At 39.9% G+C, this 27915-nt stretch overlaps 1 protein-coding gene across 1 annotated transcript in view; it reads right to left on the bottom strand.

The window, feature by feature from the left end:
• The window catches only part of ZNF385D (zinc finger protein 385D), a 985284-nt gene that overhangs the window by 753624 nt on the left and 203745 nt on the right, over positions 1-27915 (bottom strand). Inside the window, exon 2 of the mRNA XM_025271759.3 lies at positions 1428-1646. Coding sequence (XP_025127544.2) covers positions 1428-1646 — 219 coding nt within the window. The remainder of the gene's footprint in view (positions 1-1427; positions 1647-27915) is intronic.

A 27915-nucleotide genomic window follows, 5' to 3' on the forward strand; every position in this document is an offset into this window, starting at 1 on the left:
AAATACAAAGGAAGGTAGAAATACTTTCCATTTAAAAAATACACTGTTTTGTGGTTTGTTTGTTTGTTTTTTCTCATTTTGGTGGCCTTGAAGCAAACTCCTGTCAACCACAAATTGGCATTTACCATGGATGCCTGCCATCTACTTCTACAAGGATGGAATCTGTGTAGCTGCAGCTGCTGACCTCCAACACCCCATGAAGGAGTTCAGGGTAGAGCGCAGAGACAGGCACTCTGTGCTCCTAGAAAACTGGCAGAACAGGTCTTCAGACAGCTAGATATTCTCAGGAGGTGATTTTATGAGCCCAGTTCCTGTATCTCCTTATATCTAGGAAAGCATTAAAACCTTTCATGGTGCTGACTGTTTCTCCTGACTAGCAGAAGCTTCATGGCACAACTGGAAACTTTCTACAAAAAAGTATGTATTTGATCGCATATACCCTCCCTTTACCAAAATCACATATACACCATCTTTTCGCCTGCCTCACTGGAGCAGTTTCTCGGAGCTACTGATGTCTGTCTCTCGGGCTGAGTCCTCATATTGCCCCAAATAAAACTTAACTCGCAACTGTCACCTTGTGCAATTATTTCAGTCAACACTACAAAATTATACTTGCCTTCAATACCAAATATTAGAACATATCAAAATCCAGTCTCATATTTAAATGTTAATAAAATTGATATAAAACATATCTTATCAATGAAACATCCAACCAGACCACAATATTGTTAACTTTTTGGTGTTACTGTTATTTTAGCTGCCCTAAATCCTGCTGCAGGATTCTACCCTCCCTTCCCTCACCTCTCCCTGCTTTTATTAATAATCTTCCATTTGTTTCAAAAATACATACATGCTATTTTTAAAATTTGCTTACTCCTAAATTCAGCTTATACTTTTAAAAGTAGAAAGTGATTAGGCAAACCATGAATTTTCACCAGCAAATTTAAAGAATCTGTACATACTAAAAGATCACATTTTGTTGGTTAAAACTTCAACTTGAAAAGTATGTATTTCTTAAAAATAAATGGCAATCTTATGAACCAACTGAGGCCCCAACATGCATAAAACAAACACAGAAACAATTGTTTTATATAAAATATAGAAGAATGCTAATTTTCAAATAATTATATTAAAGTCAAATATCAACAAAATCTAATGTCAACTTTTTTGTAATTATCATAAGTGTCCTGGTAGGTCCCAATCCCAATCCCAATGCTAATACATTTACACATAGACAACAACCAAATTTCCCCTTGTCCCTCAGATAGCTGTGAGAAATTCTTTCAATGCACTACGCTGATAAAACTTTTATTTACTGTTTTCCCAGCTTTAAAAATAGAGCTTAGTCTATTCTTTTATTTCCACATCTGCAGGTACATAAAGAACTTCACAACATAAATCGAAAATATAGCTTCAGAAACACTTACCATTGTCGTTTTTCACCAGCCCGTTGCTGAGCTGTTTTAATCTCTTTTGATGTGATTTGCCATTGTAGTGGATTTGGGCTTGAGCAGTCGAATTCAGCTGAATGTTACACACGTTGCACAAAGTGAAATTGGTTTGTTTCTTTTCTTTTTCTGGTTTCTCTTCAAAGCCGTCAGGTGGAAACTCAGCCTCACACTCTCCATCTTGGGCGCATGTGGGATCTAGGTGCAAAGCAAGCTATGAACAGGCCAGTCAAGACTCCTGGACCCGTGAACGTTAGGCTGCACGTGCTTTTCACTGTAATTAGAGCTTTCATCCTTTCTGGATGTATGTCCAGGAGTAGGATTGCTGGATCATATGATAACTCTATTTTTTAAATTAATTTATTTTTTATTGGAGGATAATTGCTTTACAGAATTTTGCTGTTTTCTGTCAAATCTCAGCATAAATTAGCCATTGGTATACATATATCCCCTCCCTTGTGGAACTCCCCCCATCTCCCTCCCCATCCCACCCCTCTAGGTTGATACAGAGCCCCTGTTTGAGTTTCCTGAGCCACGCAGCAAATTCCCATTAAAGAAATTTCCATACTGCTCCCCACTATGGCTGCATCAATTTACATTCCCACCAACAGTGTAGGAGCATTATTTACAATTGCCAAGACATGGAAGCAATGAAAATATCCATCAATGAATGAATAAATATATACACATGTGTAGATAGATGTACCATTGTATATGCTACTCAGCCATAAAATACAAGGATATACTGTCATTTTCAGCAACATGGATGGACCTAGAGATTACCATACTAAGGAAGTAAGTTAAAGACAAAAATCATATGATATAACTTAAATGTGAAATCTAAACAAAAAAAATAATACAAACAAACTCATTTACAAGATAGAAATAGACTCACAGACATAGAAAACAATCTTATGGTTACCAAAGGGGAAATATGAGAGGGATAAATTAGGAGCTTGGATGAACAGATACACACTATTGTATATAAAACAGATAAACAACAAGGCCCCTTGGTATAGCACAGGGAACTAAAGTCAATGTTTTGTAATAATTTATAACAAAAGAGAACCTGAAAAAGGTCATATATATATGCACATATATGTGTGTGTGTGTGTGTATTATATAACTGAATTACTCTTCTGTACGCCTGAAACTAACACAACACTGTAAATCAACTGTACTTCAATTAAAAAAATCAATAAAAATAAAAATAAAAAATAATAAAATAATTCTTAGATTCCTTCATATTACTAAATTCAGTAGCAAATAAGCATTGTCCTAGACACTTTCCTGGTGGCTTAGAGGGTAAAAATCTGTCTGCAATGTGGGATACCAGGGTTCGCTCTCCGGGTTGGGAAGGTCTCCTGGAGAAGGGAACAGCAACCCACTGCAGTATTCCTGCCTGGAGAATCCCATGGACAGAGGAGCCTGGGGGGCTATAGTCCATGGGGTCACAAAGAGTTAGACATGACTGAGTGACTAACACACACACAGAGACACTTACAATTCAAAATCTCCAATTCTCCCATTTTAGTAGGTTGCTTTCATACTGTACATTATATCTTTATATCTTTCATAGTATGCAAATTGAGGTAGGAGGTAGGTGAGCACCCCCTCCCCCCAGGGTAAAGCAATTGGAGACTCATTCCCTGTGGACAGAAACGCCAAGACTAGAATAGCAAGACAATTAAAGGAGGAGGCTGGGCCCTGCCCAGTCCACATAGTCCTCATTTCCAAAGTCAGGAGTCTTCCCTGACCACACATGTGCAGAAAAGACTTCTTGCAGGCCAAAGGGGAGTTATGCCAAGGGATGTTCCTTATGCAGACACCTCTGCAGTAGAATCCCTCTTGGCTAAGAGATGCACGTGCACACAGGGAGGATCCTGAGATGTACTAAACCTGGGCTGTGAACCAGGCAAATAAAAATGACAGGCTGAAGAAAACCGGGAAGAAACACCCCATAAAAGTAATTCAAACTGCCATCAGGGCACAACTCCTACTCGTGAGTGTATCTACATGCATTGTTCTCTTTTCCTCCCACTAAATACTTTGCTTGCTTCACTACTTTCCATCTCTGTGGGAATTCTTTTCTGCAAAGCTGAAGGGCCAGGGCCCGTGTCACTGACTACAGGTCTGGTAGCTCGGACCTGGTGCTTGCACTGCTGTGAACCAGCCCAGTCTCTGGCTGGGAACCCAAGCCCTGCTCCAAGCCATTGCAGAGGGAGGCCACTGGAGATCAAAACGGCAAGGGTTTCACTTTGCTTTTGCCATGCCAAATACCATGTTAAATGCCATTTTAAATGACAAACATCATAACAACGGAAAAGGAAATAGTGAAGAACCATAGTCTTTCCTGTTTCAAACTGAGGAAGCTGAGGTTTACAGTGCATGAAGAATTCATCTCGGGTCATGCACCTAAAAACGGTACCTCTGGGATCAGCGTTCAATTTCATTCATCTCCATATCACAAGCTCTTACTCGCCATGCTCTGAGTAAGTACCAATGTAGCCAGGAAGGGTTAATTTTGATTTCAGGCTGAGTCTGTTTCTTTGACTTGAACCCCTGTTTTTGCTGCTTTTGTTAGTATAAGCACACATAATGGCCTGCCTTAGAGAACCCTGCCTCCTCTGCCTTCTCCTTAAACTAAAGTGCCTTTGTCTAGCTCACGGGCTGAAATCGCTGATGACTGTGTCATCCTTGATTCCTTGTGTAGGGAGTGTGGTGTGTTGCATGGCTCAGAAACTCACGTTTGGAGGGATGGAATCAAAGATAACTGTGACATGCTTGTTTATTGATGTGGCAGGAGACATTCCATTCCACACCACCTGTGAAATGACTGTAAGAAAAAGAAAGTAACACTCTGCCTGCCTGAGGCTTGCCATTCTAGGAAATACTTGCAAGAATTAAATGGTCTTCTTAACTTGGCTTCCTCGCCTCCCCCATGTCATATCCATAAAACAATCTGGCATCCAGGCCCCGACAAGATGGTTATTTGGGGACATTAGTCTGCCATCTTCTCAGTCAGCAGGCTTTCCAATAAAGCCATATTCTTTGCCTCAACATTCCACCTCGAGGATTCACTGGCCTGTCCTGTGGTGAAGAGAGTGAGCTTGGACTTGGTAAAGGAGGTTTCACCTATCACAGCTGCTGAAAACAAATGATGAATGCTATTTTCACTTTTCATCTTTTATTTTGTAAAATAAAAAATCATCTTCAAATTTCTTTCAGTTAGCAAAATCAAGTAATAAAATAATGTAAGCCTTCCTAAAAGTAAAGCCATATAAAGCAAGCAAACTTTCCAAAAGAGAGGGTACCTGTATTAGCTTCCCGACCTTTCAAATTTATGGTGGGAATTAAAGAAAAGGGGGCTTGCATGATAGAGATAAGGAACTGTTTGCTCCATTAAAGGACACATTGTTGTTCAATTGCTAAGTCATGTCTGAACTTTTGCAATCCCATAAACTGTAGCGTATCAGGCTTCCCTGTCCATCACCATCTCCCAGGGTTTGCTCAAACTCAGGTCCAGAGAGCTGATGATGCCATGCAACCATCTCATCCTCTGTCATCCCTTTCTCTTCCTGCCTTCAATCTTTCCCGCATCAGGGTCTTTTCCAATGAGTAGAATCTTCACATCAGGTAGCCAGAGTATTGCAGCTTCTGCTTCAGCATCAGTCCTTCCAATGATTATTCAGGAATGTTTTCCTTTAGGATGGACTGGTTTGATCTCCTTGCAGTCCAAGGGACTCTCAGGAGTCTTCTCCAGCACCACATTTTGAAAGCATCAATTCTTTGGTGCTCAGCCTTCTTTTTGGTCCAATCTCACATCCATGAATGACTACTGGTAAAACCATAGCTAAGACTGTCTGGACCCTTGTCAGCAAAGTGAAGTCTCTGCTTTTTTATAGGCAGTCTAGGTTTGTCATAGCTTTTTTTCCAAGGGGAAAGCATCTTCTAATTTCAAGGCTGCGGTCACCATCCACAGTGATTTGGGGATACCATTAATGCATTAGAGATTTCTTCCTTGATTTCTACAACTAAATAAAATTCTCATATTTTAATATCAATCAAGTAAAAGCACTTACATTTGGATGGACATATCTTACATATATAAAAAAGCTAAAATTGTTTCAGTATCTAAAAATGTACGGTTTGTACCTCAAATGCATAAGATGTTCTGAACATGTAAGACAGCTTCATAGGGCACAAAAAAGTGTGACAGATCTAAGGATTTTATCAGAATACATTATTTTTGGACAAATATAAGGTATGTATACTCCAGTCTAAGAGAAAAATCAGCTGACTATTGAAGTGTCTCTGACCTTAAGATAATAATTAAAGTAACTATTGAATACATAATTTACCGTTTATTTATAAATCACTTAAAATAATTCTAAATTAGGAATTGAGTTTAAAATGTATACACTACAATATATAAAATAGATAATAAAAAAGGACCTCCTGTATAGCACAAGGAACTCTACTCAATATCTTGTAATAACCTATAATGGAAAAAAAAGTGAAAGTGAAGTCGCTCAGTCGTGTCCCGACTCTTTGCGACCCCATGGACTGTAACCTACCAGGCTTCTCTGTCCATGGGATTCTCCAGGCAAGAGTACTGGAGTGGGTTGCCATTTCCTTCTCCAGGGGATCTTCCCGACCCAGGGATCAAACCCTGGTCTCCTGCATTGCAGGCAGACGCTTTAACCTCTGAGCCACCAGGGAAGCCCTAATGGAAAAGAACCTATATCTATATATGTATGTATATATAATTGAATCACTTTGCTGTACACCTCAAATTAACACATTGTGAATCAAATATATTTCAAGAAAAATTTTACAAAACCAATTGACTGCACAATAGAGAAAAAAAAAAGTGGTGTTCTCGATGGGGTGCTAGAAAAGAGAAAAACCATTGGTTTAAAAACACCCTGTGCTCAGTTGCTCAGTTGGACACAATCCCATGAACTGTGGCCCACCAGGCTCCTTTGTCCATGGGACTTTCCCGGGAAGAATCCTGGTACTGGAGTGGGTTGCCATTTCCTTATCTGGGCTGGGGGAGCAGCGGGGAGAGAAGAAAAACCCCTGATAAAATCCAAATAAAGAATAAAGTGTCAGTAATATTACTGCTCTATTACTGGGGACAAATGCACCAGACTAATCTGTTAACAGTAGAGCAAAGTATGTAGGTGGAGTTTATGGAACTCAACTAAGTTGATAACTTTTCTGCTAATTTAAAGCTACTCTAAAGTAAAAAGTTTATTTAAATTGAAAAAAAAAAAAGCTACTAGTTTGAGACTATTCTTTATTTCTCTTCTTGACTAATAGAACAGAAATTTCTTTGGAGCTCCTGTACTCTGGGAAAGAACTAAGACAGAAGCTTCTCTGCTCTTCATTCTTTGCTCTTTAATCTCCGCAGCAGGAAAAGCAAACGGTGTGACAGGGAGAATGAGCAGCAAGATCACGGCCTTGTGGGGGACTGGCCGTCTTGACTCTGTGCTTCAGACTGGCTTAAAAGTACATGCTCTTATTTCTCAGCTGCCATATACAGGCATAAAGTGTACAGGCTTACCATCTCTGGTTTCTCCAGGTGCCCTGCATGTGACTTGGAGGTAAATTCAGTGCAGAGAAGTGTGAAATCTAATACGGACCATGGCTCCAAGCCATTTCCTCTCAATCAAATTTGCTGACAAAATAACTAACTTGCCAACCCATTAACAAAAAATCTAACAAACCCCCACTGAGCCCTTGTGTCTAATAACGATTTGTTCCAATAAAATTGAAGGATGAGCGACTTTCTCTCTCTCACACACACACACACACACACGTGTTATTCAACTGGTCTCATAAATTTCATTTTTGTTTAGTATTTAACTCTACCACAATAATCAACAAGCATTAATACAAAATTAAAAGGAATGTCTATTGGCTAAAAACTAAACCTAACTTTATCAAATGGAAATTTTTCCTTATACACAATTTTGATATCTTACTTCAAAGTTAGAAAGTCAAATTCTGCTGTTTCACCCATGATTGGTTTTATCCTTTGTTCTTGGATTTTCTCGCTTGTCAAAACAGCAAGGACCCTTAAGATTCTACAATAATTTGTACTGACAATCAGATGACAATAAAAAACATTGGCCAACAGGCAGTTCAGAGCACAATAAACCATGACCTATAAAGGCATAGAAATGTAAGCAGCACAGTAAAATAAACTAAAATATTCTTGTTTTTTGCAATGGCTTCTCTTTCCTTAGAATATTATTTAATGAGGTAGGTAGGGACTTAAAATTGTAGAACACATTTAACACAAAACTGTGCCATAAATAGTGGCATGCTGCTGCTGCTGCTAAGTCGGTTGTCGTGTCTGACTCTGTGCGACCCCACAGACGGCAGCCCACCAGGCTCCCCCGTCCCTGGGATTCTCCACGCAAGAACACTGGAGTGGGGTGCCATTGCCTTCTCCAATGCATGAAAGTGAAAAGGGAAAGTGAAGTCGCTTAGTCGTGTCCAACTCTTAGCGACCCCATGGACTACAGCCCACCAGGCTCCTCCATCCATGTGATTTTCCAGGCAAGAGTACTGGAGTGGCATAACCAATACTAAACAAACAAACAGAAAATCCCTTTATAAATCATGATCTGACAGCATATCTAACAATCATTTTTCATCTAATAAAAACAAAATAAACATTTGAACTATAGCTATTTCACGGTGATATAGTTGACCAGCTAAGGTGGATGATAGCCAAATATTTAGTAAAAAAATAGAAATTCCAAGTTCATTCCTTTGAGTTTTAATAGTATCTATTCAGAGGGTGGCAAGTGATAAATTTTAGCTGTTTTTTTCAAAGTCAGTTTCACTGAGAAAATAAAAGTCAAAGTCTAAATGAGTCTAAATATTGCCCAAATGCAAGACAAAATGTGTTCTCAAAAATCTCTCTCTGAAGAGAAGAATCTGCTGATATTGAACGCCTTAAAGGGTCCCACTATAAGGAGCTTTTTCAGTTTATTATGAATAAAATAATGTCTGGGGAGGACACATCAATTCAGACCGTTTCACTAAAGGAAAGTTGTACTTTGTATGAGGAGTAAAAATCATTATGGAGTTCATAGTTTTTATGCAACTTTTCTTTACTGGCTCAGTAGAAAAGAAGAGAAGCAAACAATAAAGCTCCAGTCACTGTTCGTGAGGGCACGATCTCACAGCTGCAACTTCAGGGCATCATCTCAAGAAATCTTTCAAACCTGATCTTAAAAAATAGGAAAAGTTTGTGGAGATTGCAAGTAAGCATTTATGGAGTGAAATAGTTAGAAAAAATATGTACTACACTTATGTGATTGGATACTAATTACTTGGAATAAAATTTCTGGAGACAACATCAAAAATGAATTTTAAGAGCACTAATTTAGTTTAAAATCACTTAGGAAAAAATGAGAAAATTACTAGATATTTGAAAAGTGGTTCCAGTTCTAGTGCTTTCAAAGACGCTGTTGCCAAAGGTTCCTCTGCAGAGCTTAGATAAACATGCTGAATTAAACTAGGATCGAAAAGAAAATTTACAAGCCAATATTTTAAAATGTAACTCTCATTTTTCAAAATTATGAAAGAAAATTGGCCATTCTTTTGTCTTCTAGTTATAAAAAAATGAGGGATTATCTTTTATTTCATATTTCTTTATATTAGGATTTTATGGTGTAAATTACATCCATATATACATATATATGGATGTGTATATATATATATATATACACACACACACATATACATATATATATGCCAAATATACCACGAAAAATCCATCCAAATGTTTCATTAGTGAATTTTCCTCTATTACTTTAGAGCAACTTAGAGAAAAACACACATTGTATTATAATGGTTAAATACTGTTGTTGTTTAGTCGCTCAGTTGTGTCCGACTCTTTGTGACCCCGTGGACTGCAGCACGCCAGGCCTTCCTGTCTTTCAGCATCTCGTGGAGCTTGCTCAAACCCCAGGAATAAATATTTAACTCCCGGGTTAAATATTAAATATATATTATATAGAATATAGAAATTATATTTATACTATCTCAGCTTTGAGAAAATGATAGATCATAGCACTCTTTTACATTTCACTTTTAAAAGTATAAATAATCCATAATCAGTGCTAAAAAGCACCAACATAAGAAAAACTTGGCTTTGATCTCACTCCCCACTAGAGTGCAGTGTGAATTTAAAATTAAAATGATAGCATTAGGAGATTCCCGTAACACTAGGCTTAAAACAGCAGTATTGTAATTTGGGGGCTTCCCTGCCGGCTCAGACAGTAAAGAATCCTCCTGGCAATGCAGGAGACCCAGCTTCGATCCTTGGATCCAGAAGATGCCCTGGAGGAGGGACTGGCCACCCACTCCAGTGGTCTTGCCTGGAGAATCCCAAGGACGGAGGAGCCTGGCGGGCTGCGGTCCACGGAGCCGCCAAGAGTCGCACAACTGAGCAGCTTTCACTGTAATTTTGCAAATATGTGATACATACATATGTTTATATATATATATATCTGTTTATTTTTTAACTAAAGGATAATTGCTTTACAGAATTTTGTTGCTTTCTGTCAAACATCAACAAGAATCAGCCACAGGTACAGCCGTGTCTCCTCCCTCCTGAAACTCCTTCCCACCTCCGTCCCCATCCCACCCTTCTAGATTGTCCCAAAGCCCCTGTTTCTGTTCCCTGAGTCATACAGCAAATTCCCACTGGCCATCTATTTTACATGTCAGATTGTAAACGTCCATGTTACTCTCTCCACACATCGCACCTTCTCCCTCCTCCCCTTCCCTCCGTGTCTACAAGTCTGTTCTCTATGTCTGCAGAACATTATATATATATATATATATATATATATGCTATATACATATAACATGTTTATATACAATGTTCAGCTTTAGTGGCACGTATATATGGTATATCTAATGAATTCTGCATTAATAACTACAAAAGTAAGACAATTAAAATAAATTGAAGTAAAGTCACAGAAAAGCAAAAAGCTGACAAACGAAATTCATCATTATGTGAAAGTCGCTCAGTCGTGTCCAACTCTTTGTGACCCCATGGACTATAGAGTCCATGGAATTCTCCAGGCCAGAATACCAGAGTGGGTAGCCTTTCCCATCTCCAGGGGATCTTCCCAACACAGGGATGGAACCCAGCTCTCCCACATTGCAGATGGATTCTTTATCAGCTGAGCCACAAAGAAAGCCCAAGAAAACTGGGGTGAGTAGCCTATCCCTTCTCCAGTGGATCTTCCTGACCCAGGAATCGAACCTGGGTCTCTGGCATAGCAGGCAGATTTTTTACCTACTGAGACATCAGGGAAGCCCCATATTATCATGTTTTTTTTTATTATTATTATTGATAAGCAGCAGTTGTTTATTATATGGACTTCATTCCAGTTGAACTATTTCAAATACTGAAAGATGATGCTGTGGAAGTGCTGCATTCAATATGCCAGCAAATTTGGAAAACTCCGCAGTGGCCACAGGACTGGAAAAGGTCAGTTTTCATTCCAATCTCAAAGAAAGGCAATGCCAAAGAATGCTCAAACTACCGCACAATTGCACTCATCTCACACACTAGTAAAGTAATGCTCAAAATTCTCCAAGCCAGGCTTCAGCAATACATGAATCATGAACTTCCAGATGTTCAAGCGGGTTTTAGAAAAGGCAGAGGAACCAGAGATCAAATTGCCAACATCCGCTAGATCATCAAAAAGCGAGAGAGTTCCAGAAAAACATCTATTTCTGCTTTATTGACTGTGCCAAAGCCTTTGACTGTGTGGATCGCAATAAACTGTGGAAAATTCTGAGAGAGATGGGTATAGCAGACCACCTGATCTGCCTCTTGAGAAATTTGTATGCAGGTCAGGAAGCAACAGTTAGAACTGGACATGGAACAACAGACTGGTTCCAAACAGGGAAAGGAGTACGTCAAGGCTGTATATTGTCACCCTGCTTATTTAACTTACATGCAGAGTACGTTATGAGAAATGCTGGACTGGAAGAAACACAAGCTGGAATCAAGATTGCCAGGAGAAATATCAATAACCTCAGATATGCAGATGACACCACCCTTATGGCAGAAAGTGAAGAAGAACTAAAAAGCCTCTTGATGAAGGTGAAAGAAGAGAGTGAAAAAGTTGGCTTAAAACTCAACATTCAGAAAACGAAGATCATGGCATCTGGTCCAATCACGTCATGAGAAATAGATGGGGAAACAGTGTCAGACTTTATTTTGGGGGGCTCCAGAATCACTGCAGATGGTGATTGCAGCCATGAAATTAAAAGATGCTTACTCCTTGGAAGAAAAGTTATGATCAACCTAGATAACATATTGAAAAGCAGAAACATTACTTTGCCAACAAAGGTCCATCTAGTCAAGGCTATGGTTTTTCCTGTGGTCATGTATGGATGTGAGAGTTGGACTGTGAAGAAGGCTGAGCGCTGAAAAATTGATGCTTTTGAACTGTGGTGTTGGAGAAAACTCTTGAGAGTCCCTTGGACTGCAAGGAGATCCAACCAGTCCATTTTGAAGGAGATCAGCCCTGGGATTTCTTTGGAAGGAATGATGCTAAAGCTGAAACTCCAGTACTTTGGCCACCTCATGCGAAGAGTTGACTCATTGGAAAAGACTCTGATGCTGGGAGGGTTTTGGGACAAGGGGAGAAGGGGACGACAGAAGATGAGATGGCTGGATGGCATCACTGACTTGATGGACATGAGTTTGAGTGAACTCTGGGAGTTGGTGATGGACAAGGAGGCCTGGCATGCTGCGATTCATGGGGTCGCAAAGAGTCGGACATGACTGAGTGACTGAACTGAACTGAACTGAGTTAAATATAAATATCACTTTGAAACTTTGAAGCTGAGGCCATATAAATTAGTAATATCTTACTTTTATAGTAGTAGCAGTGTTAGTCACTCAGTCGTGTTCAACTCTTTGCGACCCCATGGACTGTAGTCCACCAAGGCTCCTCTGCCCATGGGATTCTCCAGGCAAGAATGCTGAAGTGGGTTGCCATTTCCTCCTCCAGGGGATCTTCTGGACCCAGGATCAAACCTGGGTCTCCTGCATTTCAGGCAGAATCTTTACCATCTGAGCCACCAGGGAAGGCCATCTTACTTTTGTAATAGGAAAATAATATAAGACATGAGACAAATCAAGATAAATGGGACATTTCAACTAGTTTTTATTACATTATGGTATCAAACTAATTTTGTTGGTCTCAGTCAGATTATGGTTTTCAAAAGATGACAAAACTCTTCCTAAATAGTCAAAGATTCACATACAAAATTAAATCAGGAGTGGCAGGAATAAATGCAGAAGGAAACTTTTAATTGTATTCCTTTCCCTTATCTAAGCAGCACACTTTTAATTCTGTAAACTCAGCATCATAATTTCTACTTTCAAACCTCAGATAAAAAAAAATTTTTTACCTTACTCTTTAAGAGACTCATCATAAAAAAAATCATGGCTAATATATCTCTGATACAAAACAGCTCATAACCTAAACCTTAAAAAGAAAAACAACAACAAAGGCAATTCTTTTTTTTTAAGTCATTCTTCAATTAGAACATGTATTCAATAGTAGGTCATATATAGCTTACATTTCAGTGTAATTATTGTTATTCCTCAAAGTTTCAAAGTCCTATGGAAAAAATGCATTATTATTATTATTGTTACAAACAAGCTGCAAATAGTTTTGTGTGTTCTGATCTGTTTTCCTTTTGGGGAATCTCTCCTTGAATCAGTCATGTCCTCAGGGCCTCCTTGACAAAACATGGCCCCCTGGAATTTATGCCATCAATGTCCCTGCTCTCCTAGTGGGGAGCTTGAGAATGAATCACGAGCTCCTGAGTTCTCAGGCCATATTTTTTACAAAGCTACTGTAAATATTAGCCCCATTCTCTGGAGGATGTGCCAAAATTCTTTGTGGTTTCATCTGTACCCTACTTTGCAACTAAAAGAGTTTATATAAAACCTAAAAGTGTCTTGCCCCAGAAAAATTCTGAAGACCTAAATTAGAGATTGTTTTGGCTTTATTGTTTTGGTGAAAAGTTAGGTCAAAGAAGGAGCTGGGAAGCCTGAGAATCACTGAAAAGTGATTGGAAAGACGTAGTTTAAAAGTATCTCCTCTGTGTCCAGCTGTCTTGTAGGCACTTAAATGTTAGGCGATCCCATAGGCAAATACCCTAGTTCTCCATGGAGTGTGAGGAGAGGGGGACAGTGTGGGCTTATGGGATGACTTTCAATAATTGATTACATGCCAAGGAAGAGCAAAACTGTGATGCTTATCGTGATTAAGATTGGGGATTGCCAGTTGAGCACAGGAGGACTAAGCTGTCTCCTTATTTTAACGAGCAGTGTTGCATTCTCTGTCAACCTTGATGCTTACAGTCCCAAGATTTCCTCTATTTTCCCCATGAACTCTGACTTCTCAAAATAGATTTTTTTATTTTAGTGATTTCGGTTTTTGTCCCTGCCTAGTCGTGAAGAGATACCCCATGCCCAAGGTAAGAGAAACCCAAGTAAGATGGTAGGTGTTGCAAGAGGGCATCAGAGGGCAGACACGCTGAAACCATACTCACAGAAAACTAGTCAATCTAATCACACTAGGACCACAGCCTTGTCTAACTCAATGAAACTAAGCCATGCCCATGGGGCCACCCAAGACGGGTGGGTCATGGTGGAGAGGTCTGACAGAATGTGGTCCACTGGAGAAGAGAATGGCAAACCACTTCAGTATTCTTGCCTTGAGAACCCCATGAACAGTATGAAAAGGCAAAATGATAGGATTCTGAAAGAGGAACTCCCCAGGTCAGTAGATGCCCAATATGCTACTGGAGATCAGTGGAGAAATAACTCCAGAAAGAATGAAGGGATGGAGCCAAAGCAAAAACAATACCCAGCTGTGGATCTGACTGGTGATAGAAGCAAGGTCTGATGCTGTAAAGAGCAATATTGCATAGAAACCTGGAATGTCAGGTCCATGAATCAAGGCAAATTGGAAGTGGTCAAACAAGAGATGGCAAGAGTAAATGTCGACTAGGCATCAGCGAACTAAAATGGACTGGAATGGGTGAATTTAACTCAGATGACCATTATATCTACTACTGCAGGCAGGAATCCCTCAGAAGAAATGGAGTAGCCATCATGGTCAACAAAAGAGTCTGAAATGCAGTACTTGGATGCAATCTCAAAAATGACACAATGATCTCTGTTCGTTTCCAAGGCAAACCATTCAATATCACAGTAATCCAAGTCTATGCCCCAACCAGTAAAACTGAAGAAACTGAAGTTGAATGGTTCTATGAAGACCTACAAGATCTTTTAGAACTAACACACAAAAAAGATGTCCTTTTCATTATAGGGGACTGGAATGCAAAAGTAGGAAGTCAAGAAACACCTGGAGTAATAGGCAAATTTGGCCTTGGAATACGGAATGAAGCAGGGCAAAGACTAGTAGAATTTTGCCAAGAAAATGCACTGGTCATAACAAACACCCTCTTCCAACAATACAAGAGAAGACTCTATACATGGACATCACCAGATGGTCAACACCGAAATCAGATTGATTATATTCTTTGCAGCCAAAGATAGAGAAACTCTATACAGTCAGCAAAAACAAGACCAGGAGCTGACTGTGGCTCATGAACTCCTTATTGCCAAATTCAGACTTAAATTGAAGAAAGTAGGGAAAACCACTAGACCATTCAGGTATGACCTAAATCAAATCCCTTACAATTATACAGTGGAAGTGACAAATAGATTCAAGGGACTAGATCTGATAGAGTACCTGAAGAACTACAGATGGAAGTTTGTGACATTGTACAGGAGGCAGTAATCAAGATCATCCCCACAAAAAAGAAATGCAAAAAGCCAAATGGTTGTCTGAGGAGGCCTTACAAATAGCTGTGAAAAGAAGAGAATTGAAAGACAAAGGAGAAAAGGAAATATATACCCATTTGCAGCAGAGTTCCAAAGAATAGCAAGGAGAGATAAGAAAGCCTTCCTCAGCAATCAATGCAAAGAAATAGAGGAAAACAACAGAATGGGAAAGACTAGAGATCTCTTCAAGAAAATTAGAGATACCAAAGGAACATTTCATGCAAAGATGGGCTCAATAAAGGACAAAAATGGTATGGACCTAACAGAAGCAGAAGATATTAAGAAGAGATGGCAAGAATACACAGAAGAACTGTACAAAAAAGAGCTTCACAACCCAGATAATCACGATGGTGTGATCACTGACCTAGAGCCAGACATCCTGGAATGTGAAGTCAAGTGGGCCTTAGAAAGCATCACTATGAAAAAAGCTAGTGGAGGTGATGGAATTCCAGTTGAGCTATTTCAAATCCTGAAAGATGATGCTGTGGAAGTGCTGCATTCAATATGCCAGCAAATTTGGAAAACTCCGCAGTGGCCACAGGACTGGAAAAGGTCAGTTTTCATTCCAATCCCAAAGAAAGGCAATGCCAAAGAATGCTCGAACTACCGCACAATTGCACTTATCTCACACACTAGTAAAGTAATGCTCAAAATTCTCCAAGACAGGCTTCAGCAGTATGTGAACTGTGAACTTCCTGATGTTCAAGCGGGTTTTAGAAAAGGCAGAGGAACCAGAGATCAAATTGCCAACATCCTCTGGATCATGGAAAAAGCAAGAGAGTTCCAGAAAAACATCTATTTCTGCTTTATTGACTATGCCAAAGCCTTTGACTGTGTGGATCACAATAAAGTGTGGAAAATTCTTCAAGAGATGGGAATACCAGACCACCTGATCTGCCTCTTGAGAAATTTGTATGCAGGTCAGGAAGCAACAGTTAGAACTGGACATGGAACAATGGACTGGTTCCAAATAGGAAAAGGAGTTCGTCAAGGCTGTATATTGTCACCCTGCTCATTTAACTTCTATGCAGAGCACATCATGAGAAATGCTGGACTGGAAGAAGCACAAGCTGGAATCAAGATTGCCAGGAGAAATATTAATAACCTCAGATATGCAGATGACACCACCCTTATGGCAGAAAGTGAAGAGGAACTCAAAAGTCTCTTGATGAAAATGAAAGTGAAGAGTGAAAAAGTTGGCTTAAAACTCAACATGGCATCCGGTCCCATCACTTCATAGGAAATAGATGGGGAAACAGTGGAAACAGGGTCAGACTTTATTTTTCTGGGCTCCAAAATCACTGCTGATGGTGACTGCACCCATGAAATTAAAAGATGCTTACTCTTTGGAAGGAAAGTTATGACCAACCTAGATAGCATATTCAAAAGCAGAGATATTACTTTGCCAACAAAGGTCTGTCTAGTCAAGGCTATGGTTTTTCCAGTGGTCATGTATGGATGTGAGATTTGGACTGAGAAGAAGGCTGAGCACCAAAGAATTGATGCTTTTGAACTGTGGTGTTGGAGAAGACTCTTGAGAGTCCTTGGACTGCAAGGAGATTCAACCAGTCCATTCTGAAGGAGATCAGCCCTGGGATTTCTTTGGAAGGAATGATGCTAAAGCTGAAACTCCAGTACTTTGGCCACCTCATGCGAAGAGTTGACTCATTGAAAAAGACTCTGATGCTGGGAGGGAGTGGGAGCAGGAGGAGAAGGGGACGACAGAGGATGAGATGGCTGGATGGCATCACTGATTCGATGGACGTGAGTCTGAGTGAACTCCGGGAGTTGGTGCTGGACAGGGAGGCCTGGCGTGCTGCGATTCATGGGGTCGCAAAGAGTCGGACACGACTGAGTGACTGAACTGAACTGAACTGAGTCTTTCTCTAATATATTCGTTTACTCCTGATATTCCCTGTATCTAGATGTTTACATAAGCATTCTTAAGAAAGCATGATCACTCTAAGTTCTGTGTTTGCCTTCACATTTTCCCCCTCTCAGTCGCAGAGGCATGGAGTAGGCACTACTGATGATACAGAGTGCCTCCAGGTTGCTTGAGAATATTTTCCCATATCAAGAGAAAGCTCCAGAAAAATGTATTCATTCCAGCTGTGGCCGGCACGCTGTATGATGGTCCCTAGTATTTCCACTTCATGGTCGTTAGATTTTTGCAGAGCTGGCTCCCCTGGAGAACCTGTAACTTGCTTCCACAAATAGAATATCGGAAAGATGGACATGCTTACAGGGGTATGATGCTGTTAAGTCTGTACATGTATGTCACATCTTATGTGTGTTACATAAGACATGTACAGATGTGAGACTGGACCACAAAGAAGACAAAAGCCAACACAATGTTGTAAAACAATTCTTCTCCAATTAAAAAAACTTTTACAAGAAGGCTGAGCACTGAAGAATTGATGCTTTTGAATTTTAATGCTGGAGAAGACTCTTGAGAGTCCCTTGGACTGCAAGGAGTTCCAACCAGTCTGTCCTAAAGGAAATCAATTCTGAATATTCATTGGAAGGACTGATGCTGAAGCTGAAGTTCCAATACTTTGGCCACCTGATGCAAAGAGCCAAGTCACTGGAAAAGACCCTGATGCTGGGAAAGATTGAAGGCAGGAGGAGAAGGCGACGACAGAGGATAAGATAGTTGGATGGCATCACCGAATCAATGGACATGAGTCTGAGTAAACTCCCAGAGTTGGTAATGGACGGGGAGGCCTGGTGTGCTGCAGGCCATGGGGTCACAAAGAAACAAACACAACAGCGACTGAACAACAACCACAACGACTCTAATGCCTTTTGTGAGGAGATACACCCTCGCTAGCTTTGAAAGAGCAAGCTGCCCCGTTCTGAGCTTCCTTATGGAGAGACCATGGGACAGGGAGGTTAGGGTAGTCTCTGGCCAATAGCCAAGAAAAAACTGAGACCATCATGAGCAGCCGAATGTCACCAACGCCATGAGGGTAAGAAAGGGGTTCCTTCCCCAGCCAAGTCTTAGATGTGACCACAGCACAGGCAGACACTTCTAGAAGCCTGAAAGAAATGGAAAGGTCTGCCTTAGCTTCCCTTCATCAGGTTTCTTAACCAGTACTGCATGTGCTTACTGCCCTATGATCTCAGAGGACGTGTTTTGTTTAGAGCCATTTTGCTCCAAAACTTCTAACCCAGGCAAAGTAACTGGTATGTTACTGAGTAATCTGACTCTGAGTCACTGCACTTTAACTGTCTACTCAAATGACACTTTAACTTTTCACTTTGCGCTCATCAGCTGCAAGCTGGCAGACGATCCAGACCACCCAGATAAGCAATGTCTGGACTCTTGATATTTAGAAGCTGTGAGATAATACGTTTGTGTTGTTTTTACCCATTAACTTTCCTGTGATAATGTATACTGTCATGCAGCAATAAAAAATATAATAAGCCAGTGAACTCTTTGGTATTAATAGTAAAACTGAGGACTGACCCAAATTTCCAAGGAAATGTATTTGTTCATCAAATAACATTTCCATGACAGTTTATCACCTAAGCTTTTCAAAAATGGCTTAAGTTGGTTTTTGTTTTTTTTTTTTTTTCCTCCAGCTGAACTCCTAACCTCAAATAGATAAAGCATATTAGGGTAAAACAGATAGAAAAAAAATTATTTCTCCCATGAAATAATTCTCATGGAATGCACGCCCCTGATGAGCACTTGTGCCCTTCCCTTCAGAGCCTGGGTTTGGTTTCACATGCTGCAGCAATCCAACAACTGTTTACATTTCCCATATAAGACAAAGACTCATTTTATATACTAGATACACTGATCAATAGATCAGATATGACTTAGAAAAAAGTAGAAACCTGTTTAAAAAAAACACAATAAACTGTGCAGTAGCCACGTTTCACTACAGTACCGTTTAATATATTTTTCTTCATCTGAATGATAAGCCTGAGGATGCTTAATTAAGTCTGCAGACTCAAATCAGACTAATTCTAGACCCTGTAAAACAATCAAAATTGAAAATGACATTGTTGAATTATAACAATTATTATAAACAAAAAGGTAATAAAGGATGATAAATTTGAGACAGAAAATGACTATTTAATAGAGATTTTTTAATATGTTAAAGAGTTTAGTGACAATTTCCTTATACTCATGTTTCTCAAATGCATTATATTCACATTTAAACTCTAAGTAGATCCATAAAAGACATGAATACAGGTCTAAGAAGAAATGTGACAGATCATTAAACAGTAGACAGAAGATTATACATTTAAATTAGAAGATTTGGTTTCTTAGACACAAAAAGAAGACTAAGAAGAACTTTAATTACAATCTTAAAATAGATAAAATAATGTCATTAAATAGAAGGTGGTATTTAGCTTCTATTTCTATCAGTGAAAGAACAATAATGCATGACTTTACCTCATGAAAAATGTAGGCAACATATTGTATTTAACCATTTAAAAAGGAAGCTCCTTGGTTGGCTTTTTTAATTAGCTAACTGCTTACTGGTGGTGCTGTGTCTCTGTTGCTGCACAAAAGCTTTGCCCTGGTTGGGGGATGGGGCTACTCTTCTCGCTGTGCTGTGCACCCTACCACTGCTGAGGATGCAATATAGTGCTTTGTTCTCAAAATAATTTTTAAAATCTAGTATTTGTTTGGATTTTAAGGATTGGTAAACCATTTTTAAAGACATTTTCTGGCTTCAATTCAATTCAGTCGCTCAGTCGTCTCCGACTCTTTGTGACCCCATGGATCACAGCATGCCAGGCCTCCCTGTCCATCACCTACTCCTGAAGCTTATGTCCATTGAGACAGTGATGCCATCCAACCATCTCAACCTCTGTCATCCCCTTCTCCTCCAGCCTTCAATCTTTCCTGGCATTAGGGTCTTTTCCAATGAGCAGCTCTTCACATCAGGTGGCCAAAGTATTGGAACTTCAGCTTCAGCATCAGTCCTTCCAATGAATACTCAGGACTAATCCTCTTTAGGATGGACTGGTTGGATCTCCTTGCTCTCCAAGGGACTCTCAAGAGTCTTCTCCAACACCACAGTTCAAAAGCATCAATTCTTTGGCACTGAGCTTTCTTTATAGTCCAACTCTCACATCCACACATGACTACTAGAAAAACCATAGCCTTGACTAGACGGACCTTTGTTGATAAAGTAATGTCTCTGCTTTTTAATATCCTGTCTAGGTTGGTCATAGCTTTTCTTCCAAGGAGCAAGCATCTTAATTTTATGGCTGAAGTCACCATCTGCAGTGATTTTGGAGCCCCAAAATAAAGTCTGTCACTGTTTCCACTGTTTCCCCATCTATTTCCCATGAAGTGATGGGACTTGATGCCATGACCTTAGTTTTCTGAATGTTGACTTGGAAGCCAACTTTTTCACTCTCCTCTTTCACTTTCATCAAAAGGCTCTTTAGTTCTTCTTCACTTTCTGCCATAAGTGTGGTGTTATCTGCATATCTGAGGTTATTGATATTTCTCCCAGCAATCTTGATTCCAGCTTGTGCTTCATCCAGCCCTGCATTTCTCATGATGTACTCTGCATATAAGTTAAATAAGCAGGGTGACAACATACAGCCTTGACATACTCCTTTCCCGATTTGGAACCAGTCTGTTGGTCCATGTCCAGTTCTAACTGTTCCTTCTTGACCTGTATATAGATTTCTCAGGAGGCAGGTCAGGTGGTCTGGTATTCCCATCTCTTGAAGAATTTTCCACAGTTTGTTGTGATCCACACAATCAAAGGCTTTGGAGTAGTCAATAAAGCAAAAGTAGATGTTTTTCTGGAATTCTCTTGCTTTTTTGGTGATCCAGCAGATGTTGGCAATTTGATGTCTGGTTCTTCTGCCTTTTCTAAATCCAGCTTGAACGTCTGAAAGTTCATGGTTCATGTACTGGTGAAGCCTGGCTTGGAGAATTTTGAGCATTACTTTGCTAGTGTGTGAGATGAGTGTAATTCTGCAGTAGTTTGAACATTCCTTGGCATTGACTTTCTTTGGGATTGGAATGAAAACTGACCTTTTCCAGTCCTGTGACCTCTGCTGAGTTTTCCAGGTTTACTGACATATTGAGTGCAGCACTTTTGCAGCATCATCTTTCAGGATTTGAAATAGCTCAACTGGAATTCCATCAGCTCCATTAGGTTTGTGGTGCTTCCTAAGGCCCACTTGACTTTGCATTCCAAGATGTCTGGCTCTAGGTGAGTGATCACACCATCATGTAATTTTCCTTTAAATGATGCCAGATCTCAAATGTTCAGCAACGTGTATATTAATTGATAAGACTGTTGCATTTTATTAACACATCTCAGAATTAAACTCTCAGAATTAAACTTCTCAAGCAAAGTTTGAAAGCCCCAAAATCAAATATGGATGCTTGGGGCTGGTGCACTGGGACAACCCAGAAGGATGGTACGGGGAGGGAGGAGGGAGGAGGGTTCAGGATGGGGAACTCGTGTATACCTGTGGTGGATGCATGTTGATATACTGGCAAAACCAATACAACATTGTAAAGTTAAAAAAATTAAATTAAATTAAATTAAAAAAAAGGAAGGTATGCAACAAGCAGATGATTGAAAAGAAAAAAAAAAGTTGCTTTGATATGTTTTCTTCCTCTTCCTGAAGTATTGACCAGAAAAGGGCTTCTTGGGTACTAGTGAAATTCTATTTCTTTATCTAGATGCTGGTTACTAAGCTCATTTTGAATAAATTCATTGAGTTATAAAAAAAATGTGAAAATATACCATATGGCCATGAAGCACCTTCACACTCCAAGATTTTATAGATTTGTGATTCTATACATTCTATATATCTTCAATTTTAACATTTATGGAACTGCTATGTGGCTACTTAGAAAGAAAGTTTTACCCAGATTTGCTCTAATTTTTGAGGTATGTTTAAATCAAAAATGTTTTTAAAAATATGGCTTTCCACCCAGCCATTCCAAAATAGGTGACGTGCTGCTGTACACTGAATATTATTTACTGGCAACTTCAGCTCATTATATCTATAATTTACCAGATGAGATTTACTTTTTTTCTGATCCAAAGAGCCAGGAATGAAAATGGAAAAGCTGTAGAAGCTTTAAAATCATTAATTTGGAATAATGTATAGATCAACGATGAATTAGGAGAAAAAGAGAATACTAAGAGAGCATTTAAGCCAAATGAAATGGCACCGTCGACAAATGTTTAGATAGAGTATTCTCAGTGTCATAATAATTTCTAACTCAATGACGCTTATCAGTTAAACAACTTTTATTGCAAGCTTTTAGTGCAAACTGGACAATTCTGTGTGCATAAAGCTTGCATATCAGCAATATTTTTCTCAAAACAATTCACATATATATAAATATGATGCAAACCACTGAGATCCATCTTTTGGAGAAAAGATCTCTGTCCCACCAGAAAGGGAGATGTTAGTATTGTGGTGTTGGCAATGTTCAGGAATGGTGATTGGTAGTTATCTTCTGAGAACGAACTTTATTGCCTAAAGGCAGGGGACCAATAGAAACTGGCATGAAAGAGTATATATTTTGTACCAAAGTCCAGCTGGCTTACTTTAATGCAATTTTTCATAATGATACTTTGCTAAGTTGAAAATAGGCATAACTTGAGACTTTTCTGGTCAAACATTCACATTCTTTTTAAACATTTCAAAATTCAATTTAGTTTCACATTTCTATTGCTTAACTAAGCAAGTTTACTCAACCTCATACAGGCTTTAGAAAGTGAGGGGGTTTTTTTAGGCACTAGAAAATAAGAAAAGCCTCTGAAGAATTTAAGCTTTGACATAAATACATAATGGGTCAGAAAAGAGCTTTGCAAAGTTATGGTGGAGAGAAAGAACGCTCCCAGGGCAACGAAAGTTCAGAGGAAACTTGAAACGTGGCTTGAACAGATATGCAGACATATGAAGAAATACTGACTTCAAGGGATTGGTCAACCAGGAAAGCAGGTTAAAGAGTTTGCTAGGCATTGTGACTTGGATTTATTAAAACACTATCCAGGGGATACCAGTCCTGTGGACAAGAATTAGCCTTTGGCATGACCATCTCTGGGGCTTCCCAGGTGGCTTAGTGGTAAAGAATCTGCCTGCCAATGCAGGAGACACAGGAGACATGGATTCAGTCCCTGGGTTGGGAGGATCCCCTGGAGCAGGAAATGGCAGCCCACTCCAGGATTCTTGCCTGGAGAATCCCATGGACAGAGGAGCCTGGTGGGCTACAGTCAACGGGGTCACAAAGAGTTGAGGACCAATGAGCACGCGTGCATGACCGTCTCTGGTGGGAGAGAGGCTGCAGGCTTCAATGTCTTGATGTTCTAAAACTCTTAGGTCATATAAGGCCCTCGTCCTGAGGACATGACCAGCAAGTGACTGTTTGATTTTGACCTGGCTTTGCTATATCAAAAGACGTATCTGTAAGGGAAGGATGAGCTAGTCACAGAAACTTGATGTGCTTTTGATCTCAGGCACTAATTTCCTGCTGAAATCCTGGCGTCTCTCTCCATTTCATGCTGTTCCTGGATGGACCCTCCCATAGTCATAAAATCACCCTGTTCACAACAAGTGTGCAGAGTAACTGGCAACAATACCATGCTTGAAGTGTGTTCACAATTAATGATTTCTTAAAATGAATTCCATTAATGAAAATGCCAGGGTTTTTAAACTAATAATTTAGAAGCACTTACTACAGCTCTCAGTAGGTGCCATACACTGGAAACAGTTTACAAATGTGCATTCATTTAATCCTCAAAACGTCACCAATGAGGTATGTCCTATCATTAACCCAGACTTACAGATGAAGAAATCGACGCAGAGCTGAGTTTTGAGCTCTGGCCCTAGCCCTAGAATGAGAGTCTAGTGATAACTTCTAGTTGCATGCACACATGCTGTCACTTCAGTCGCGTCTGACTCCTTGCGACCCCATGGACTGTTACCTGCCAGGCTGCTCTGTCCATGGGATTCTCCAGGCAAGAACACTGGAGTGGGTTGCCATGCCCTCCTCCAGGGATCTTCCCAAACCAAGGATCCAACTCATGTCTCTTATGTCTCCTACATCAGGAGGCAGGTTCTTCACAACTAGTGCCATCTGGGGAGTCCCATCTTCTAGTTAGACTGTAACAAACTCGAAGATTCTAGTTTAAAATCCCCTCATGTATGAAAATACATGTGTCAATTCTTAAGAAAATATATGGTCATTTTCCCCTGCAATGTCTTCATTCCTTGGTTTAGTACCTTTCTACAGCAACAGCTTTTAACTGTTATCTGCAGGCATTTATTTAACTGAGATCTATTAAAATAAGACAGACACTAATCAACACCATATGTTTTTCAGTTTACTGTTAACACATATCTATTTTTCAAGCTCATACTAACTAATGGAGCATTATGGGTAGTTTAGAACTATGTAAGACAATAAAAAGTGAAAGTCGCTCAGCTGTGTCCAGCACTTTGTGACCCTATGGACTCTAGCCATGGACTCAGTCCATGGGATTCTCCAGGCCAGAATACTGGAGTGGGTAGCCTCTCCCTTCTCCAGGGGATCTTCCCAACCCAGGGATTGAAGCCAAGTCTTCAGCATTGCAGGCAGATTCTTTACCAGCTGAGCCACAAGGGAAGCCCACTTAAGACTATAACTAATTTATAAAAATCTATCTTTTAAAAATATTAAAGCTTCCCTGCTGTGACTAATTTTTCTCTCCTCACTCTTTCTAAACACACACACACACATGCACACACCTAGGCATACTTTTTAAATTCTACAGACATTTTAAATTCATTTTGCAGGGAAAATGAAATAAGAGGGGACAAATTTCCTATCATGAGGAATATTTAGATATTCTGAATAACAATTTATTAGACCCAGGCCGACTCATAATATTGAAATTTTGTTTAAAGAGGGAAGTTATACATAAATGTCCATCAACAGATGACTGGATAAAGAATATGTCGGAAAAGGCAATGGCACCCCACTCCAGTACTCTTGCCTGGAAAATCCCATGGACGGAGGAGCCTGGTAGGCTGCAGTCCATGGGGTCGCTGAGGGTTGGACACGACTGAGCAACTTCACTTTCACTTTTCACTTTCATGCATTGGAGAAGGAAATGGCAACCCACTCCAGCATTCCTGCCTGAAGAATCCCAGGGACAGGGGAGCCTGGTGCGCTGCAGTCTATGGGGTTGCACAGAGTCAGCCACGACTGAAGCGACTTAGCAGCAGCAGCAGCAGTACATATGTACAATGGATTATTACTCAGTCATAAAAAAGGGAAATAATGCTATCTGTAGCAACATGGGTGACCCTAGAAATTGTCATACTGAGTGAAATGAGAAAGAGAAATACCATATGACATCCTTTATATGTGGAATCTAAAACAAGATACAATGAACTTATGTACAAAACAGGAACAGGTTCACACACACAGAAAACAAACTTATGGTCACCAAAGGGGAAGGGGGGTAAATCTGGAGTTTGGGGTTACCATACACGCAGAACTGTGCATAGACAGCAAGGTCCTGCTCTGTAACACAGGGAAGTGCATTCAACATCTGGTAATAAATTATAATGGACAAGAATCTGGAAAACATATATTAATATATATATATATATTTGTGTATATAAAAATTTATCTGAATCACTCACTTTGCTACAGACCAGAAACAACACAACATTGTTAATCAACTGACTTCAGTACAAAAGTGGGAGATTAAAACTGAAGGAGGCAGTATCAGGAGCTGGGGAACTCAGAGGGAAGGAGGGAGGGACAGAGCTGTAATAACACCGGGCAGATTAGGAGGGTTCGTAGATTTGCTTCAATAAATTGATTCACATAATGTGAAGAAAGGCATCATAGGAATAAGTCTTTTAGCCTCCTCCTCACCATCAGAAATTTTACATTTTTAGACTTATCTCACGTGTCTCTCTTTAAATAATGATAGTAAGCCAAATTTAAATAGCTCGAAGTTATTTCATGTAGCATTTAGAAAAGCAGGATTTAATAGGCAAAGAGAGGACCTAAGTGGATGATTTTACATGTCTTATGTCCTGTTGAAAGTATCTCCTTTTTCATTAGGCGCAAACACTGCCTTCTAAATAATATTTATTTATCCTAGAAAGTGAGTTCTACTTACAGAGCCATGTATAAGTTGCCCCTTAAATGCCATCTGTTCTTCTTTATTAATTCCAGCATGCTTTTGCCCTGACATGTTTGCATTGTTTGGAAAATGAACACTTAACCATTAAATTCAACAATAAAAATGGCCCAGTGGGTGTAATGAAGCAATAAAAACTGTATTCTTGGTAAGTGTTACCATCACAGTTTGAGATTTTATATTGCTGCTGAGGAGTAATTTCTAAAACAATTACTTGTGGGCAAATATATTAATAATATTCAAATACATCAAAGTTGAAAAACAAATCTACAAGATGGGACATGTGAAGCTCAGACTGACATTCTGTCCACAAAACAGCCCACCCTCTGGAGCACGTGCTAATTGTATTCTGACTTGTGCCCTCTGCGATGGCAGCTGCGTTTACCAGGTGCCAACTACAGACTGGCGCTTGCCATTGGCACTTGCCCTCCACCTCTGTAAGGATTAAACTACGTGGTGCTGCAGCTGAGGCCGTCCACACCCCCTGAAGGGAGTTCGGGGTAAAGACCAGGAGTGAGGACTCTGTGCACTGGAAAGACACCACAAAACAGGTATTTAGAGAGTTAAATATTTTCAAGCTGATCGAATGAGCCTGATCCTTGCATCTCCTCATATCTAGCAAAGCACTAAAACCCTTCACCATGACCTCATGCTGTTCCTCATGATTATCAGAGTTCAGTTCAGTCACTCAGTTGTGTCCAACTCTTTGTGAGCCCATGGACTTTTAGCACGCCAGGCCTCCCCGCCCATCACCAACTCCCAGAGCTTGCTCAAACTTGTCCATTGAGTCGATGATGCCATCCAACCATCTCATCCTCTGTCGTCCCCTTCTCCTCCTGCCTTCAGTCTTTTCCAGCATCAGGGTCTTTTCAAATGAGTCAGCTCTTCACATCAGGTGGCCAAAGTATTGGAGTTTCAGCTTCAGCAACAGTCCTTCCAATGAATATTCAGGCCTGATTTCCTTTAGGATTGACAGGTTTGATCTCCTTGCTCTCCAAGGGACTCTCAAGAGTCTTCTCCAACACCACAGTTCAAAAGCATCAATTCTTTGGTGCTCAGCTTTCTTTATGGTCCAACTATCACATCAATACATGTATACTGGAAAAACCATAGCTTTGACTACATGGACCTTTGTTGCGAAAGTAATGTCTTTGTTTTTTAACAAAAACAATCTATGTCTAGATTGGTTATAGCTTTTCTTCCAAGGAGTAAGCGTCTTTTAATTTCATGGCTGCAGTCACCATCTGCAGTGATTTTGGAGCCCCCAAAATAATGAAGTATGTTATTGTTTTCCCATATACTTGCCATGAACTGATGGAACCAGATGCGATGATCTTAGTTTTCTGAACATTGACTTTGAAGCCAGCTTTTTTACACTCCACTTTCACTTTCATCAAGA

This window comes from Bubalus bubalis, chromosome 1, assembly GCF_019923935.1.
Source record: "Bubalus bubalis isolate 160015118507 breed Murrah chromosome 1, NDDB_SH_1, whole genome shotgun sequence".
In the NCBI taxonomy this organism is placed as follows: Eukaryota; Metazoa; Chordata; class Mammalia; order Artiodactyla; family Bovidae; genus Bubalus; species Bubalus bubalis.